General features: G+C 32.3%; 2 protein-coding genes across 2 annotated transcripts; one reads left to right on the forward strand and one right to left on the reverse strand.

Moving 5' to 3' along the window:
- Positions 1-2,303: 2,303 nt before the first annotated feature.
- LOC120168979 lies at positions 2,304-3,229 on the reverse strand. Its single transcript, XM_039177218.1, has one exon. It carries the CDS (start codon positions 3,151-3,153, stop codon positions 2,638-2,640), a length of 516 nt encoding a protein of 171 aa, XP_039033149.1. The 5' UTR covers positions 3,154-3,229; the 3' UTR covers positions 2,304-2,637.
- A 15,696-nt stretch (positions 3,230-18,925) lies between these two features.
- Positions 18,926-19,493, forward strand: LOC120168985 (60S ribosomal protein L12-3). Its single transcript, XM_039177225.1, has one exon. It carries the CDS (start codon positions 18,972-18,974, stop codon positions 19,431-19,433), a length of 462 nt encoding a protein of 153 aa, XP_039033156.1. The 5' UTR covers positions 18,926-18,971; the 3' UTR covers positions 19,434-19,493.
- Positions 19,494-19,821: the final 328 nt, after the last annotated feature.

Here is a 19,821-nt window from a genome sequence, read left to right on the forward strand (position 1 = left end):
GACATCATTAAAATATGATTTTATCATATCTCAATCAGTAGATTAACATTCAATACAGACGATTGGCAATTTTTAACTAAAAAGACAAGTTTGGAACATATGAATAACTAGATAATCAATTCATAATCTTTAATAGTCGAGGGACTGAATAAAGTAACATCTATAGTCGAAAAAATATTTTGTAACTTTTAATAAATATTTAGTATACTTAATAAAATAATATTTTATAGTCGAGACAATTTGTGTACATTATCTTTAATATTGGTTGAAATACAATTCGGGTGCTAACAAAAAAACTAAATTGTATCTTTACAATTTACAAGTTAAAGTCCATTTCAGTACCCAAAAATATCCCGATCTTGTTGAGGAATGATGGCCCCAAACTAATATATCTTCTCCTATAAGAGAAACGAGACATCAAAGAAACTTATTGGCGTCCTCGATAGGAGAAACCCTTTACATTAATTACAAAAGAAAGATGAAATAATGAAGAATTAAGTCCTGAACACTCTTCTGGCTCCGATAATCCCATCGAAACCTTACTTCGATTAAGACAGAGGAATGGTCCAAGGAAATAAGAATGGAGCCATCAATCAAGCATACAACTTTGGACATTAATATTTAGTAATGGAAAAAATCTAACTCTTTTAAGTTAAAGAAAGTAGTATACTTGCAATCTTGCAACAAGCAATGTCATCAGCTCAGCAAAACACTAGACCTTCAAAGACTACATACTAAATATGGTAAAAGATACCACAAAGATTACTCGAAAAAAGTTAACAGCTTAAAAGGAAGATGTAATTCAAAGAAAACATAATACCCAGTAGGTAAGCTCATTATTTTCATGAACACCAGTCCATGTGTTTAGAGATAAAGAGAACGCATGAATTACCCTAAGCAACAACATCATTGGACACATTTCAAAGCCTTTGAAATTCATCAAGCATGTACTTGATAAGGGGTATCAGAAGCAATGGAAGATTGACTAGCTAGGTTGAATAGAACCAAAATGAACCACCAAGTATTAGCATATAGCATATTTAAGTACTACAAGATAACAAACATGGAAAGGTTTACAAGAACCACCAAGGAATGTTGAACACTTTCAAAGCAGCAACTCAAGAAGACAAAGATTCTATAAACCGACACATGAAAGGAAACAAAAGAACATGATTTAACTTCAACACAATTCCAAAGAGGCTTCAATGATTTTCGGTAGCACAGAAAAACAAAATAAACAGACAAAGTAATTCCCATAGCCAAAAGACTGTTAAATACTTAATTATGCATTCGGTGAAGCGCATAACAAGTATGAGAAAGACGCAAAATAACGTCTAAAGGGAACAAAAATGGCACGATGAAATCTGAGATTCAAAATGATTAACAAAGCCCTCAAATCTGATGATGATGGACATGGTGACAACAAATGATGATGGTAAACATATAAATGAAACAGAACTAGTGCTAATGTTAAGTGAAAAGAAAAAGCATAAACAAAGCCAATAGGAAGATTCACACACGCACATATATATATATATATATATAGAGAGAGAGAGAGAGAGATGCATTCTATAGCAAAAGCCCATAATGAAATTCAGAATTTCAATTTCAATGAGTTTCTCAATCATTGGGCCCCAACAAAATGGTATGCAAAAATTGTAGTTCTCAAAAAGTAAAACTTGAAATGAAAAATAACAACGATCTTCAATATAGCAATTAGCAAGCGATCCAGAACGTTAAAAATGGACAATATATAAAATCTCTACCTTTGGACATGTATTCTGCTGTACCACAACTTATTTAATGCGGTTTTTAATTAAAAATATTATTATTTTTACCCTAAAAAATCATATAAATTTATAATATTTTCGAATCAATCAAAATTGTTACGAAGAATGTAACATTTTCAGTTTCAACTTAAAATGCTATTATTATCAACCTAAAAAAATTACTTTCTTGATAAAATTTTCAGTTGTAACTGATTTGTGCCTTTTTAATTGCATATAAAAAGTTGTATTTTAGAATTTTCGATTTTCGTATGGGTTTAATCTCCTTAGAGAACCGATTATCAATTGGAGATTCATATAACAAACGTATGAAGTAGCCTCCTCTAAATTACACATATAATCATTTAACTATCACTTTAGTTCTTCTTTAATCATCCAACTATATTTATTTTCTAAAACATCATTAACGTTACATTTTAGATTATAAAATAAGGACTCGAAATTAATTCGAGTAAAATTTTATTCACCTCTAATCAACTGATTGTATTTGTGGACTTTTATCTTCTTCATTTTTTCCTTCAACAACCCCACCAATTATTTAATTCCGACGGCCCATCTCTCCCATTTATTACCAAAGTCCCATCAAAGCCTCAGACCATGCATTTTTTTCAATTTCATAGATTAAAATTAAAAAGGAAAAAGAAAGAACACTGCCTGAAATATATGATGAATTTGGTAAATTTCTCTGGAATATCTCCAAGTTAGAAGTACACTAGTGGAAATGATCCTCTTGATCATATCGTAAAGGGAAAAAGGGAGAAAAACTTTTAGGAAAATATATTAAAAAAGGACATGTTTTTTAATAAAAATAAAAATATGATGATTCTAAAATTTCTCACTCCCTGTTAGTTTAATCTTGGAATCCTGTTTTTTCAAAAATTGCATTTCTGACCCTCCTCAGATCTCTTCCTTTCAAAGTCCTCCCGATCCCTTCGTGAACCGAGAAGGGTGCGATCCTAGTCAACGCCATTTGCTTCGCTAGAAACTCGTGAGGCGGAACCCGAACACCTCCTTCCGACCAATAATCTCCTTCCACGTCATTTTCTTCGCTCTCTGATCTCCTCCGATTGTCACGGTACTCTTCCTTCAAAATCTTCGACCAGTCCGGAATGCTGACCGGAAGCGACGCCGGCGCCCCCCCGATAACAGAATCCCCTCCTCCGCGCTTCGTCGAAGGCTTCTTCGCCACTCGACTTGTGGACCGAAACTCAGGCGATGCGGGACGAGTGGAGACACCGTTGTTGTAAATATCCCACTCGTCTAACTCGAATGCCGCCGAGTCGTGACTCAGCGCCGCTTGTAGTTGTTGATCGCTCGACAGGAATCGGCAGTTGGGTCTGGAGTGATAGCTTTTGCTGCTCGCCATCAACAGATTTAAAAGATAATCTTTCAATTCCCCTCTTCTCTTTTTAAGTATTCTCTCTATGGGATTTTTTGTTTTTGGTGTGTGGTTTTGTGTTTACTCTTTGGTTGTCTGCTTTTATAAAGGTTGCCTTCCATAATGGATAAGGTTGGCTACTCAATTTAAAATTAAAAAAATAAATTTAATATACAGCTCAGACAATTACAGAAACGCACCGCAATTTTCAAGGAAATGCCACGTAGGCCTCCTCGTTACTGACTTCCCAAATCAAAATGGAAAATAAAACTGATTCTCTAGATTTCATGTTTATTTAATGTTATTGATGCATTTTAATTTTTGAATTAATTATTTTATGATAATGATACAGTTTAATATGATTAAATTTTGAAGTGAATAACTAATTTTTTTTCATCTTTTTATTTTAAAAGACTACAATTATTTATCTAGCAATAATTATAGTGAATTTGCTCATCATATACACTAGTACTGGATGTTAATTATTTTTTCTCTAAAATTATAATAATTATATAAATATATTCATAACAACATGGGAAAATAATATTTGTATAAATAAAAATTTGGTTAAAATACATAAATTATTCATCGATTATAGAATATTATTTTATTAAGTCGGTTGATTATTAAATATTATAAAAGAATCCTCTAACTATAGAATATTACTTTATTAAGTTATTCAACTATTAAAAGTTACAAAATATTCACTCGACTATTCATTATGATTCAGACTAATCCATTTTCGTTTAAAATTTGTTGGTTGTCTAAACTGGACGTTAACGTGACGAATAGGATATGATAGTCGTAGGAGATTCTGAGATTAAATTTTATTATATCACGGTCAGTAGGCTAACGTTCAGCTCAAAAATACTATCAATTTTTAATAAAAAAAGATAAGTTTAAAATATAATAAATAGTCGGTGATCGTTTTATAACTTTTAATAGTCGATAGACTCAACAAAACAACACTTTTAATAGTCATGAAACATAATAAAATAATATCTTATAATCATGATATGTTTGTGTATTTTATCCTAAAAATTTAAATTTCATGTGGAGTACATATTTCAATCTGAAAAAATAGAATTGATAAGATTTTAATCCAACAATTTAATATTTATATCTTCATAAATATTCTATTAATTAAACAATTGAAAGTGGATAAACTCTGGATAATTCGTTGGAGGATTTGACTTTCTGGCACTGTCTATAAAACTAAATTATTTCTTTAAGAATCGAAATGTTGATAAGGATAAGTGGGTTCACCCGACCGGGTTCTAGGAAAGAGTACAAACAAGTGGTCCCCTTTTAGATGATCGATGATTCGACACGTGTAGAATGGATCGCCCGCAGTTTACACGTGGCGTCCAGTCTTTTAGCGTTAAGGCAACGAGCGGGGTCGCACGTGGAGTGGGTCCCACTAAATTTCTCTCTGTGGATTGCCAGCTGGCCCGACCTTTGGACATTTCCTGAACCAGAGAGAGAGTTTTTGGATTGGGAGATTGAAGATGGTGTGTTGAACGTTGAACTCGGCTCAACTTCACGTTTCGCTTGTGAAATTAAATAAATAATTCAAAACTTTTTTAAAAAAAAAATATTAGCAGTCCACACATGTCTCAATAATGTTAGTAGAAAACATAAATCGACTTTGTGATTATTTTTGTATATTTTATTATAAACAAATAATATAACCTATATTTTCTGATCACGTCGAATTAGAATTAAAGAATCTTTCTTAAAACTAAATTATAGAGTTTAGTTAACAATAACAAAAGGTTAAGTGGTTTTATTCTCACCTGTTAAAAAAATTTAGTTCATGTACTTCAGTCTGAAATTATTTTATATTGTGAATTTGTGATACGTTAATCCAAGTCATTAACACCATTAAACAATTTAAAAAGATTCGGTCATTGATCAATTAATACATTTTTAAAATGATATATATAATACTTATTTTATCTAAAATTCAAGAATATAATTTATTTAATTTTTAAAAACAATTTTGAAATCATATTTTTTATATTGGCTTAATTATAAAATAAATGCTTAAACTATATCGCTTTTCACAAATAGGTGACTAAACTATTTTTTGAATTGTCCTGATGCCTACCGTTACAAACGTTACCATTTTAGGTGTTCCGACCGTAAAAGACGTTAAGTTCTTCCCTAAGCGACACGTGAAACATTCTGATAAATTTAAAATTTATTTTTTAAAATTAAAAATATTATTATATTTATTAAAAAAACTTAATTTATCTTAAATTACAAAAAAGTCAAAATCCCTAAAATCTCCACATCCTAACCCTAACCTAATATCGTCGCCCTTTTCAACTATAACCACCGTCGTCGACATAGTCCTTACCATCCTCGTAGTCATACATCGTTGTAGTTGCCACCAATTGACATCCTAACCCTAACCCAATATTGTTACTCTTTTCGGCTACAACCACCTTCGCCGACTTAATCGTTGACATCCTCCTAGTCATATGTCGTTGTAGTTGTCTCCGTTTGATCGTCTGAATCGTATGGGATCATAATTTTCATTATAGGGTTTGCGGGGTATATCGATCTGCCGCGGTTTCATAAGGGTTTTGACAACAAAGGGTAATGGATGATGTGGATTTAGGAATTGAAATGAAGATTTTCAAAGTTTTAGTGCTATTTTGAATTTTTACCATTTCCACCATTTTTTTTTACAGTTTTTACCCTTTGACATTGATTTTGCGATCAAAATGTTTTTTTTTACCTAAATGTGCTTTTAAAAAGCTTTACCAATCACATCCCTAATTTTATTTAAACAAAATTTATATTTTAAACTCTTAAATATTAATAATCGAATTTAATCACTTTTTTCCATTGAAAATAATATATATCTCTTTCATATTGTTAAAAGGAAAAAGGTGGTGATTTATTTCGTAAAGTGTAAACTGAAAAAGGTCGATTAATATAGAGTATTCTTAGAAGTGAATTCGTGATTCTAAAATAGGGATGAAAATAGAATTTTGGCATAAAAGAATACAAAATATGCGCGGGATCAAATAATTATTATTTCATAAAATAGGGTCCCATATTACTGTTATAGAAATAAAAGTTTAAAAATTGTTAGATATTTTCTTGGTACAATTAATAAATATTTTTATATAATACTTATATTTTCCATATATATAATAGTAAACAGAGGTATAAAAAAAACATAGAGAATACTATAAATAATTTGTTGTGATTATTAATGAGGGTCAAGAGTGACATTTCAGGTGTTTAATATTCTAGGCTCACTAAAATAAAAAATAAAACAAAAAATTAGGTTGGATTTATTGGATTATAATATATATTAAAAACAACTTTAAAGTGGGAGATGATGAGATTAGAATAATTTTTCTGAGTAATTAAAATAAAGAGAAAAGATATGGTCCGTGTTGCGTGGAATCAATGATTTTAGGGGATTGCGTTTTCATGTCGTCCACTTCACTTCGAAAGTATGCACTCGAAAACGATTTACTTACTCCGTCCAATTTAATTATTTTGATTTTCAAAACTATATACTTCAAAATATTATATTAAAAAATAATCAACAAACAATAATATTTATATTTTTTATATTTATATATCCCACTCTTATACATCTATTAAAATAAATCAGTCGTGTCTATTAATTATATTTTAGGAATATTTTCGTATTTTTCTTTAGTCAAATATGTTTCTTAAAAATATGTGAATAATGAATGTAAGACATAAATTATGTAACGAAGAGAATATATATATGTAGCAACAGTGGTTGAATAGATCAATTTCTTATCTTACCCCATCCGAGTTGAGAAGACATACAATGTTATCGACAGATCTAAAAATTTAATAATGGAGTTCAAAAATTTTAATATAAAAAAATAATGGATACACTATTTTTTTTATTTTTTCTAAACATATTAAACTAAATTTTATATTTTTCCTAAATAATTAGGATGCTCCATAGTTATCGAACCTGGTCTCTACCATCAATAGATCCATCAGTGCATTTTAGCCTAAGTGAGCTAGAGTATCGGTGACGCCGTTTGCTTCCCGATAAATATATGAAACCATTGTATTCCACTAGAGATGGAAGAATCCGCTGATCCTCCAAACAAGAGCTACCTCGTGCATTTGTTGTGGTTCGTCGAGGATCCTCCGAATAGGAAATTATATATTTGAATTCATATAATTAAAAAATATATAAATATTTAGCATGTCGTCACTCTTATTTTTTATTAACATAATAATAATAAGTTTAAACCATAATCTTTATATCTTACCCCAATTTGATATTAGTTCTAAAAATATCAGTACATAAGTTACACATCATGAAATAATGACCAGCTTACATTAGGCTTCAAGTGAATTGTCCGTCCAACTCAGTTGGTAGAGCGCAAGACTCTTAATCTTGTGGACGTGAGATCGAGTCCCACGGTAGACAATTCATAATTTTAACTGCCGGAGGTCTCCCACGGAAACTGCTCTCAACCTGACATTAGGAACAACCTACTATCCTATCTCCTCTTATCCCATTACACATGGGATAAGATCAGCTAATTTTTTTTTTTTACATTAGGCTTCAAGTGGTCGAACTTTAATTTATAGTTATTATTTTAATGAACAGCTAAATCAACAATAATCACGTGATACTGTAGCGAGCTTGGGTGATGGATAACAGGTAATGTTTAATAGCTAGCCATGGATGTCGACATTATAGACTAATAATACATTAACCTTCTTTGTAATAATAACTATAATAACAATAATTGCACCTTGTTCGGATGTCTAAGAAACAAAAACCCTATTATTTATTTTATTTTTATGATGATTGTGTTTAATATTATAATATTCATTTCTCTTTGAAAAAAATAAAAAATACATATATTAATTTTTCTTTTTGATAATCCAAAACTTTTAATTTCGAATTCATTTTATATTTTAGTTCTTTTGTGTGGATTTTAATATTCGTATAATGTTGGCCGCAGAGATGGATCGAGAGGGACAAGTAGGGGCAATCACCCCTTAAAATTTAAAATTATCATATATTTTAAATTTTTTTTATATATTTTTATTAAAAACCTATTTTACCCCTAAAATTTTAGTTCGCTCCTTCGAATTTTAATTCATCCTTGCTTAATGAGTGTCGTTTTCCTTGAATCGTATTTTCAATTACAGCAATGCCATTGCTTTCTTGTACACATCAATCAACACGAATTTGTCACGTCGATTTTGTTTGGAATTAAAAATTAATACGTATAATACAAGTACATCCTTACTTAAATTAATATCCGAATAATTTGTATGGATGATATTTTAATTTTTTTTTAAGAAAAAGAGATATGTGCGTGCTGTGCATTATTGTGATAGTGAAAAATGTCCATAAAAGGCAATTAATTTAAAGCTAGCTTCCGGATAAGATAAGTTGATGTTGAAATAAGGTTCCCATTTCCCATCAGAGAAAAAAGGTCGATGTGATTGCTGTCATATGGGCCACAGCACGTCTAATTATTAAGCTGCCTTCAAGTTGATGAGGAAGGCCAACCCCAAAGCACCGATATATGTTTTTCGATTTTTTAAATGACGAGTGTATAATTTTATGTTAAAGATAATAAATCAAAGATCAAACGGGGTGTCTCGGGATTGAATGACCAACCCATTAACACCATTAACCCGTCAAATCATCTTAAAATTAAGGTTAAATTACATGTTTAATATATAAATTATTATTTTTGATATATTTTTAATATTTTTTATTTTTTATTTTTTAAATTATATCTAAAATTTAGTTTTTATTTTATTTTAGTGCATGTTAAAAACTTAATGTTAAGTTTTGATTTTTTTTAATTTAGGTACTAAATCATACTAAAAATGATATTTTAGATACTAAACACATTAATTTTTAACGACTTATACTAAAATGAAATAAAAATTAAATATTATGTATGATTTTAAAAAATTAAAAAGTTTAGATAATAAAATAGACCGAAACTTATAGTTTAAATACTAAACACACAATTTAACCTAAAGTTAAACAATCATTTTAATTACTATCGCTCTCAATGATTTCATGTGGTCTGTATTAAAATAGACTCAATGATATTTTTTAAATAAGTATGAAGGATTAATATCAATCATAAATAAATCATTTTGCCAGAACGCTTACGAGCATCTCAAATATATTTAATTAAATGTTAAACTATCATGAAATTTAAACAGATTTGAGATTAATCTCGTGTTATAAATTTATTCGTTTATGGTTTGTTTAGTTGTCGGGAGAAAAAGAATATTCATCTCACTTTGTGTTAATTCAAATCTAATGGATAATAGCATTAAAATGGCTAATTTTGGTGTTGTTATTTTCTCTTGTTTCAATCTTTCTGGGTTCTTACTTCTTGCATTAGTGGATTATTGGTAAAAATAATATATTGCAAAGAAGCTATCTGTATCCCATTGATGAAGGATTTGTATACAAATTGTTCTCTTTACTCGTATCAAGTAAGAAATGGATCCGAACCACGTATGTACGCGTCGCTGCCATTAAACAATTTTACGTTGTGTTCATTTTGATATATATCTTCAACATATCTGCGCACGTAAAATTTTATGTGGTGTATAGAGTTCTTAAGATTCTCTATCCAATCTCAAATGAATAATTGTATTTTCGTCTTTTCTAATATAAAAGGAGGTGTTCTTATCCTTATTTTTCACATATCAAATAGTATTCTCTTCTCTTGACTGCTTTCTCTACATTCTTTAGTATTTGTTTATGGCTAGGGTTAAGTAACGAAATCGAGAAAACCAAAAGTTGATTCGAACTAGATTATGAAGTCCAGTTTGATTCGAGTTTTTTTTAATATACGATTCGATTTCGGTTCGGTTTAAAAAAGTATACAATTTGGTTTAGTTTAAAATTTTTCATATGAAAATCGTTTCAACCAAATTTAAAAAAAAGTATCAAAAACACATTCATTTTGAATTTATTATAAGACATATTTAAATAAATAAAATATTAAAACTAATAACATTTTTTTATAAATTTAAATGTATATATTTACATTCGATTTAAGCTTTAAATTTACCTTTTTTAAAGGTTGAGTTTAAAAAATAATATATAAACAGTTAAAAACGCATAATCAAACCAAATTGAACCAAACCGAAACTTTGGTTTCGGTTTCGGTTTTCAGTTTTGGTTTTTATTTTTAAAAACCCACAAAGTGTGGTTCAATTCATATTTTTTTGAAAACGAACCGAACCAAACCGAATACACCATTATTTATAGTCATAGGCTTTTTTTGGCGAGTTATTATAACACCCTAATCCAATCTAATTTGAAATCCGGAGGATTAGAATATTACAAAAACCATTGAAGTGACTAACAATTTTTTTGAAAACATTCAACACATCCATAATTAAAAACATCATAATCCAAATATATAATAGTTTGCAAAATAAGGGAGTTCCTATGAGTATATCTAAAATACATAAGTTTAAATAGAGTTTACAACAAACATTACACAAGGGTAAATGACGATACATGCCCACTACAATACTCAAGACGTACTCTGAAATCGATCAAGTCTGAAAATCTGCAATCTGACGACGAGCTTCTCGAACTGACACCTAAGAACCTACGCACAGGAACATATTCCGAATGCTGAGCTTACGACCTCAATACCACACAAATAACATAGCTATACTACATGTATTCAACATATGAGCATGCTACAGGTACAATCAAGAACAATAGAGTACATTCAACACAAAACAAAAGTAAGCATCATGGTGTAACTTGGGGTCACCATAGCATCACAGAACCTACATCCCTATTTGCTTAATAAAGGTACCTTGAGTGAGATCTGAGTCACATAGCATCATCATGTCACTAGTACCATAGGCTAGATCTAATTAACATAACATCAGCACCTTACCAGGCTAGTCTACTTCTCTAGAGTACTCAGAATGTGTCTGGGTCACATAACATCAACACAACGTTCAACTAGTGTTTTAAGTGCTCAAGTACTAGATTGAATATATCCGGATAATCCCTAACTTTACTACATGATAGTTGCACACAAATAGCTCGAGCATCTTTATTGTTTCCCAAGCATCAAATAAGGCATAAGTCTTATGGAATCTTACCTCATAATGATCTTATGTTATCACACAATTATGTTTTATTAAGAAGTTCCCATATTCTCTAACTTTTTCTCAGGTCCCTTGACCAAAACAAGGCTTCTAGCTCTTATCATCACTATAGTATCTGTAGACACCCGTTTTTGACCGGGTTTGAAAAATATTAAAAATATTTATTATATATTATTATAATTATTATTAATACAAATGACATTTTATGTAGGCCTGAAGCTCAAGCCGTATACAAGTTGTTGAGTTAATCGAATGACGAAATTGGCCAAGAGGGGGGTGAATTGGCAATAAAAATTTTGTGGAAGCTTTTGCAGAAAATTGAAAGCAATTGCACAGCGATTTACAGTGGTTCGACTTTCTCAAACAAAGTCTACGTCCACTACCTTAGCTATCCACACTAAGGATTTTCCAACAAATTCACTAATTTGTTCTTTCTTTTGAGGCCAAAGAGATAACCTTACAATTCCCTCAAGAGTATACCCCAACTCTTGAGAACACTCTTTTCTCAAAGAGAAGATTACAAATTTGCAAACTTACAAGAAAACCTCACAAGGTAAGATGTTTGCACAATTCTAGAACAAAGAAAAGAACACTCAAAGATGAATACAATTGAGCACAAAAAGTGTTCTTGAAAGCAAAATGAATATTGAATGAAAATGGGCTTGAAATGCTCAAACTTGAGGTTTGATGCTTTCTCTTTGATTCTCTCTTGATTCTAGTTGCTTGATGTTTCTTATTATTGATCAATGGCTTCTAAGCTTGCTTAAATACACCTTGAATCACTTCTGAACGTTGGGGATAATTAGAGAAGATATTATAGCCGTTTTAGTGTGAAAACATTTAATAAAACAGCTTGGACAGTGGGGGGAATCGGTTCCCTATCATAGGGAATCGGTTCCCTAAGTGTAAAATTCAAATATTTCGACCGTTGAACAGGGGGGAATCGGTACCCCCTTGGGGGGAATCGGTTCCCTCCGAGCATTCTGGAAATCTCGGAGCCAAACCATTCAGGGGGGAATCGGTTCCTCCTATGGGGGGGAATCGGTTCCCTCTGAGTATTCTGGAATTTTTGGCTTTGAATTGGTTCGAAATACTTTGTAAAATATTTTGAAATTGTTTTATGATTAAAACTTAATTTTACACTTAAGTAAGGATCAAAAATGATTTTTGAAATATTTGGAGTAATGTTTTGATATTCGAATAGTTATATCGAATATACTTAGAAAATCATTTGGAAAATCTTAAAATCCATTTAACTTAATTTGTTATATCGAAATATTAAAATGTTTCAACACAAGTCAATTACAACTATAGTTGGAGCCCAACACGACCGACACCACCTCAAGCCAATAGTTGCTGCATACCAGCTAAAGTCAAGCAATTGCTGAGCCATTTTCGCTGCCATTGACAAATCTGCACCCAACAGCAAACAAAAGCAAAAATCAGCAGAAAATTGAGCCAAAGTCAATACCTAAACCTGTTAATATTTCACCAAATAATAAAGAAAAATCAACAAGAGGACAAAGATGATTCGGTGGAAAAAGATAGAAAAAGGAATCATTCGAGCAAGGCAAGGAGGGGGAGAAAACGCATCATCAAGGAGAGAACACAGAAAACATGCATCAGCGGGGGGTAAGGCTCGGTTTTTCAGTGAAGGAAAATACAAAGAAGGAGACTCTCAGTTGTGGATAGAGACCATTAGCAAGCAACAAACGATATCATCTAAATAGAAACAGGGGATGAGAAACACAAGAGAGCAACAAAACAAGACAGTGTATGTAAACGATACCTCTTGCATTCACGAATCAAGCAGTGTAATTCCCTATCATTGTCAAAAGCAATAAAAGTATTTTTGAGGTATTCCTAGTTTCTTTCGATTTTCAGTATATGTTGAGCGTGTGTGTGTTGGATTCATTTAGAAAAAAAATCGATAGCAGAAAAATGATCAAATATTCAGGGTAAACAAAATTCAACAGAAACCAAAATAACCATTATTTGCAAAAAAAAACCTTAACTTAAGAAGAAGTGAAATGGATTAGCGTTTACCTTTCTTTTCGGTTTCCTCGTCGGAGCTTAGATCCATCAAGTTCCTTGTTGGGTTTGAGTAACAGTCTAAGATAATTGCAAGTGCTCTTTAAATTTTTGTTTGGGATTTCAGATCAGCGAGTTTAGGAGGTTAGGGTGTCGTTTTGATGTCGCTTGGCCACCACTTCTGGTGGGAGGTGAAGGCCATGGGTGGGGTTTTCTGGTTTTTCACGGTGGCAAGGAGAGTTGAAGAAAGCAAGTAGAGAGCAAGAGAGATGAGAGGCCGAGAGGGTTGGAGAATGGAGATGATGATACGGCTGGGTTGTGTAGTTTATAATTAGGTTAGATTTATTATTTTAGTTAGGATATATATTATAACTTTAGGGTTAATTTATGTTTAGCCACCGTGTCTTTAGGGTAAAATTACGTTTTAAATCCCTTTATTTTAGTTATTTGCATTTTAGTCCCTAATCGAAGAATTATGTGTTTATAGTTTTGTCTCTTGATTTTAGTCACATTCAATTTTAGTCATAAATATCGATTTGTTTATTTAAGTTATTTAGATATTAGAACTTCAATTTCCGCATGCTACGTTTTAGTCCTGGAATCAAGTCTTTTAAGTTTCTAATTCTGTCTATTCATTTTATGTTCATTTAATTTTCGTCCTAAATGTTGATTTGTTTAATTTCTGTTGTTTAGATATTAGACTTTAAAGTTTTTGCATGTCTCATTTTAGTCATGTGGGTATGTTATTTTAAGTTTATGTGATGTTGCATATTTGGCATAGCATTTTCCCGATTTTCATTTTAGTTTTATAAATGGTCTTGGTTTTACTTTGATATTAGTACATGTAATGCATTGATAGGTTTTTTGTGTGATCTTTGTTTAATAGTGATTTTAGCTTTAGATTTATTTACTCATTTATTTTAATCGCATGTTTAATTAATTTTTACATGACATCCTTTTTGCATATTTTGCATGATAGACTCACGTACATAACTCGACGTTATTACATAATTTGATTAAGGGTAATATCCTTTTAATTCAAAATTGTTTTAAGTGTGTTGTCTTAACTGATTAGATATCTATTTTTAACGATTTTGAATCAAAAGTGTATCCCATTAGTGACACCTAAAAATGGATCCATCACTTTAAAATTTGGGAATGGAAGAAAAAAAATGTTCGGCTATTTAAATTTATCGAGAAAAGGTTGTTATAACTATTTAAGATCTAGTCTCGATATTTTTAAATAATCAAACATTCTTTATCTTTCTAAAAACTTGGTAATTTTAACTTAATCAATTTTGGTGCTTTTGAATAAAATAAAATTCGTATGTTGTTGTTTTATTGGGGATCATAAATCGAATTTGTAAATTTCATTGCAAAGATATTAATTAATCAACGAGGTACCGATTTAGGACGCTGTGGGGGTGTTAATCCTTCCCTACGCTTAACCTACTCCCGAACTCATTTTCTGGTAACGCGGACCTAAATTTGTTGTTTTAATTAAAATTAATTTTTATTTAAAATGACATCGTTTTTGGGTGCCCAATCACACCCTAATCAAAGATTGGTGGCGACTCTTCGTACTTGTGTTTTTTTATCGTGAATGAATTCCCAAATTTTTAAAACGAGAGATTTTCTGAAATCACATTGTTTTTAATTAAAAATTGTAATCTTAAGAGAATAATTAAAAATGACGTAGTTTTCAAAATCTCGCCTCCACCTTTAAAAATCGTTTCGACAGCTTGGCGACTCTGCTGGGGACTGTTTTAGAGAGTCAGGCCTATAGTCGATTAATTAATTGTCTTTGCAATTGAAAGTTATAAATTCGTTCTAATTTGGATTTTGATCCCCTATTTGGTTTTAATATTGTTTGTTCGGAATTTGATTAACCAATAAATAGTTGTACTGGTATGTTTGCTAATGGTTTCAGATTAATATTGTGTTTAAAGATGATTGATCTTTTGAGTGTTTTGTTTAATATGTGTTGTTTTATTTTCATTTTTTCTCACACACTGCACAATTGCATTTGCATAACATGAGCTAAAACTCCGCTCCTTCCTATTTAAGTAAGAGTGAGAGACTACTCCCTCGTGTAGCTTTCACATCCGCATGGGATAGTGGATCGCTCTTGGAGCTCACGCCTTATGGTCCTCGTGATGGTAATCACCTCCGCATAGACATAAGGAGGTGTGTTCCCTCGAAGTTGAACTCGATCCCTAAAGCCTGTGATGGGCTAAGATTGAGGGTTCGACAGCCCAAGGGGGCACCGGCAAGGACAATTCAAGAACCTATTACTTTAGAACCGAACCCAGCATATAATGAATGTAGAGCCTGAACTTAGGTCGAGCCTGACCCGAACCTTAATAGTCCCGTGAAGAGTGTACATAAGGAAAAGCTTTTTGGGTCATTTATTTTCGTTTTTTCTATATGCATGCGAACTAGAGATCATGTGGTTAGGTTGAATTAGATATCATGTGGTTAGGGTTTTAATATTCAAATAAAGCATAGGGGTAGATATCATGTTGGGTAGGATCTACTAAGCATGATTAGGTAGTCAGCATGTGAAGGTAGGTTTTATTTGTTACGATACTCATCATTTTGTTGTTTATATTATGTGTACTAACCCATTTTTTATTTTATGTCTATTTTGTTTTGGATTTATTGCATTTGCATCTTCATGTCATTCAAAGGTTGTTAATTCGCAAGTGATTGACTAATAAAAAGGCTGTTCATAATGAGGCAATAAATTTTAAACCAGGTACTCAAAATTCGGAGATCTAGAGACATTCAAAGGATCCATGAAGAAAGACATCCTATGAATGAATAAATTTGAACTTGATTGAAGAATGATTCATTAAGATGAACATCTGATGAATGAAGAAATCTGAAACTGATTGAAGATCGATCCATGAAAAAAGACATCTGATGAATGAAGTTTGAAGTTGATCGAAGACTTTTTTCAAATGAGCAGAGGCCGAAGATGTTCCCTCAGGAGATAGATGCATTAATACCAAGGACGAGAAGACCCTTCACAAAGATATGAAGACCACTTTGCATTGAAAGTGAAGATAGAGATCCCAAGATTCAATTTAGAGATGTCCGGCGTCACCAAGGATGATAAAATACGCAAACAATTTTGGAGGTGTAACGTCAGATTCCACGAAGAGTATGACTCAAGGAATGAAGAATCATAAGTTTATTTTGACTACATGGTGTAATAAAATCTTGTTGTCTAAATGAAGGTTGTTCTATAGTGGTCACTGTTGGAATTAACACCTTATGCATTTGCATTTTCATTCTTATAATGATTATTAATTTATTCATTGTGCTATTGTTACTTTTGGGTCATTTTGATGTCTTATTTATACTAACTTGTTTTATGCTGTTTTTTCTCTTTGTTTGTATTGCATGATCATGACATAATTAAAAAGTGTTGATTTGCGAGTGTTCATCATAGTAAAAGTTTTTCATGACGGACAAAGGGTTTCGTGCTCAAGCAAGCCATAACACAGACGATAAATGACATCCTAAGAAAGCTTCGAGAATAGTGGAAAGATTTGCACCAGAAGATCGCATGGCTGAGGAAGAGCAAAAGGAGATAAAAGAGCAGCTGTACAGGATGATGGATTGGATAGATGCTTTGTCCAAAGGAATAGAGACTTCTACAACAGAGCTCGACAGAAGCAACCTTGAGGTGTCAAATATACAAGAGACTAATTTAGAGACTGCTGATTCTAGCCAGTATGAGAGACCACACACAATCATTGTTCGTATCAACAAGCTGTTTGAAAAAGCCAAAGAAATAGTAGTAACTACAAAAATGCAGAAGGATGAAAAGAAGCCATGCAACCAGAACTCGGTGGTATTTGATAGTTTACTCCAGACATCGGGGGAAGTAAAACCTGAAACTGTAGTTCAACCCAAGCTGAAAGGTGGCTCTCGTTTTGATTCTATCCCAATATCATATAAGGAGTTGTATGATGCACTAGTAGAAGCCCGAGAAGTAGCTCCGCATTATGTGAAGCCTTTGCAGCCTCCGTATCCAAGATGGTATGACGTCAATGTTTGTTGTGAATATCATGTCGGGGTTCAAGGACATTCTATTGAGAATTACACTGCCTTCAAACATCGAGTCTAACATCTTTTGGATCATGAAGTTTTGGAGTTCGAAATGAAAGGTCGACTGGGTCTGGTGACGTATTATTTAATTAAGGTGGAGCCAAATGTGTTCAAAGATAAGGGTATCAGTGAGGACATCCAAGAAGAAGATAGTTTGTCGAGATATGAAGCTCAGATTCGTCATTTAAGGAGCGAGAATGATAGATTGAGCAGAGAGATGGAAGTTGTGCGGGATAGTTTTCAAAGGATCAGCCAAGCCTTTGAATTTGCCGGCATAGGAAATGTCCCAGAGGAGTGGATAACAGGGGTCACTAAATTGAAGAATGATGCCGAACAGTAGAGAAAGAATTGCAAGGTGCATGAAGGCCGAGCGGATAAGTTTTCTTATGATTTACAGATTGCAGAGAAAAGGCGTGATACAACTATCAATGATTTAGATAGATATCAAGCCGAAAATCATACGTTGAATTTGGCCATAGCTAACATGGAAATCTCACATCAACGCCACAAGCGGGAGAGTGAAGCTGAGCTAGAAGCCACTAGTCCCTTTAGTATTTATTCTTTTTTTGGGTATTTTAGTCCCAATATTTCATTTTAAGGTAAAAAAAACCTCTATTTTAAGGTAATGTAGTCACGGTGGTTTGTTAACTAATAAATTTTTATTTGAATAAAATACTCTAAAAAGATAAAAATCAAAATATTAAATACATTTTTGTTGTCATTATAACTAATGATATGCTTAATTGGTTGTAGCCGACCAATTTTATTGATTAGGCTAACTGGTTTGTGATTAGTTTTTGGGATTATTAGTTATTGGTTTTTTTTTGGCTAGATGAGGTAAACTGTTTTATTAATTAGTCTAATAGAGCATATAAAAGTATATTTTGGGATCTACGGCATTTGTTTCGGTGTTCAAGAAATTCATCACATCAAGGTGACGGGTTTTAATAAAATAATATTTTTTATTCAAACTCGTTACGTCTAGGTGATGAGTTTCAATAAAATATAATTTTTATTACATAGGGATAAAAATTTGAATAAAAAACATTTTTATTCATACCCGTTACGTCGAGGTGATGAGTTTCAAAAAAATATAATTTTTATTAAATTTTATTACATTGATATAAAAATTTGAATGAAAAATATTTTTATTAAAACTCGTAGCAAATGACGTCTATCCCTAAATAAACTTTTATATGCCCTATTGGGCTAATTAATTAAAACTATTTGTCCCATTCGGGAAAAAAACCCTAGTTATGGTGCTTGATGTCCAAAATTGTTGAGCTCAAAGCCCATTTTATTAAAAAAAAAGAGACCCAAAAACCAAAACCTCATCAATTTTTGAACCCAATCCATTGTAGTCTCTCAAATTAGTAAATTACACAAGCATCCATCCGTTTCTCATGTTTCCTAAGGTTAAATATTAAGCTGGGAAAACCCTAGCTATTTTCTCTCTTCTGTGTACACTTTTTGAAAACTCTCGCCGCCATATTTCTTCTCCCAAAATGCCGCCCAAGTTTGATCCCACGCAAGTCGTCGACGTGTTCGTCCGCGTTACCGGCGGCGAAGTCGGAGCAGCTAGTTCCCTCGCTCCTAAGATTGGTCCTCTCGGTCTCTCTCCCAAGAAGATCGGAGAAGATATCGCCAAAGAAACCGCCAAGGACTGGAAGGGACTACGTGTAACCGTCAAGCTTACCGTCCAGAACCGCCAGGCCAAAGTCACAGTGGTTCCGTCGGCGGCCGCTCTTGTAATCAAGGCGTTGAAGGAACCGGAGAGGGATAGGAAGAAGACCAAGAACATCAAACATAACGGGAACATCGCGCTCGATGACGTTATCGAGATTGCTAGGGTAATGAGGCCTAGATCAATGGCTAAGGATTTGAGAGGTACGGTGAAGGAGATTCTGGGCACCTGTGTTTCCGTTGGCTGTACGGTTGATGGGAAAGATCCTAAGGATTTGCAGTAGGAGAACGATGATGGTGATGTTGATGTTCCTTTGGAGTGAGTAAACTTTATTACACTTTAAGATCATATCCTGTTTTTCCTTTTCCTCTTAATTTTGCTTCATCGTAAGTTTTTGGATTTTTTAAGTTAATTTAGATGGTTATGATGAATGTTGAACTTGTTTGATTCCTTTGGATATTCAATGTAACACATGGAATTTGAGTGTTTTGTTGTTGCCATAGGATTACAACTTTGTTAGTTGATCCAGCTTGATTTTACAATAATAATCAACAATCCGAACCTAAACTAAGCTTAAAAACTTGAAACAACCCGAATTCTGTCCCAAATCTGAAATTATCTGAACAAATAGCTGGAAATGACCCAGACTTGAAGTGATAAAACCCAAAATG

The sequence above is a fragment of the Hibiscus syriacus genome, unplaced genomic scaffold (genome assembly GCF_006381635.1).
Source record: "Hibiscus syriacus cultivar Baekdansim isolate YM2019G1 unplaced genomic scaffold, ASM638163v2 tig00111743_pilon, whole genome shotgun sequence".
In the NCBI taxonomy this organism is placed as follows: Eukaryota; Viridiplantae; Streptophyta; class Magnoliopsida; order Malvales; family Malvaceae; genus Hibiscus; species Hibiscus syriacus.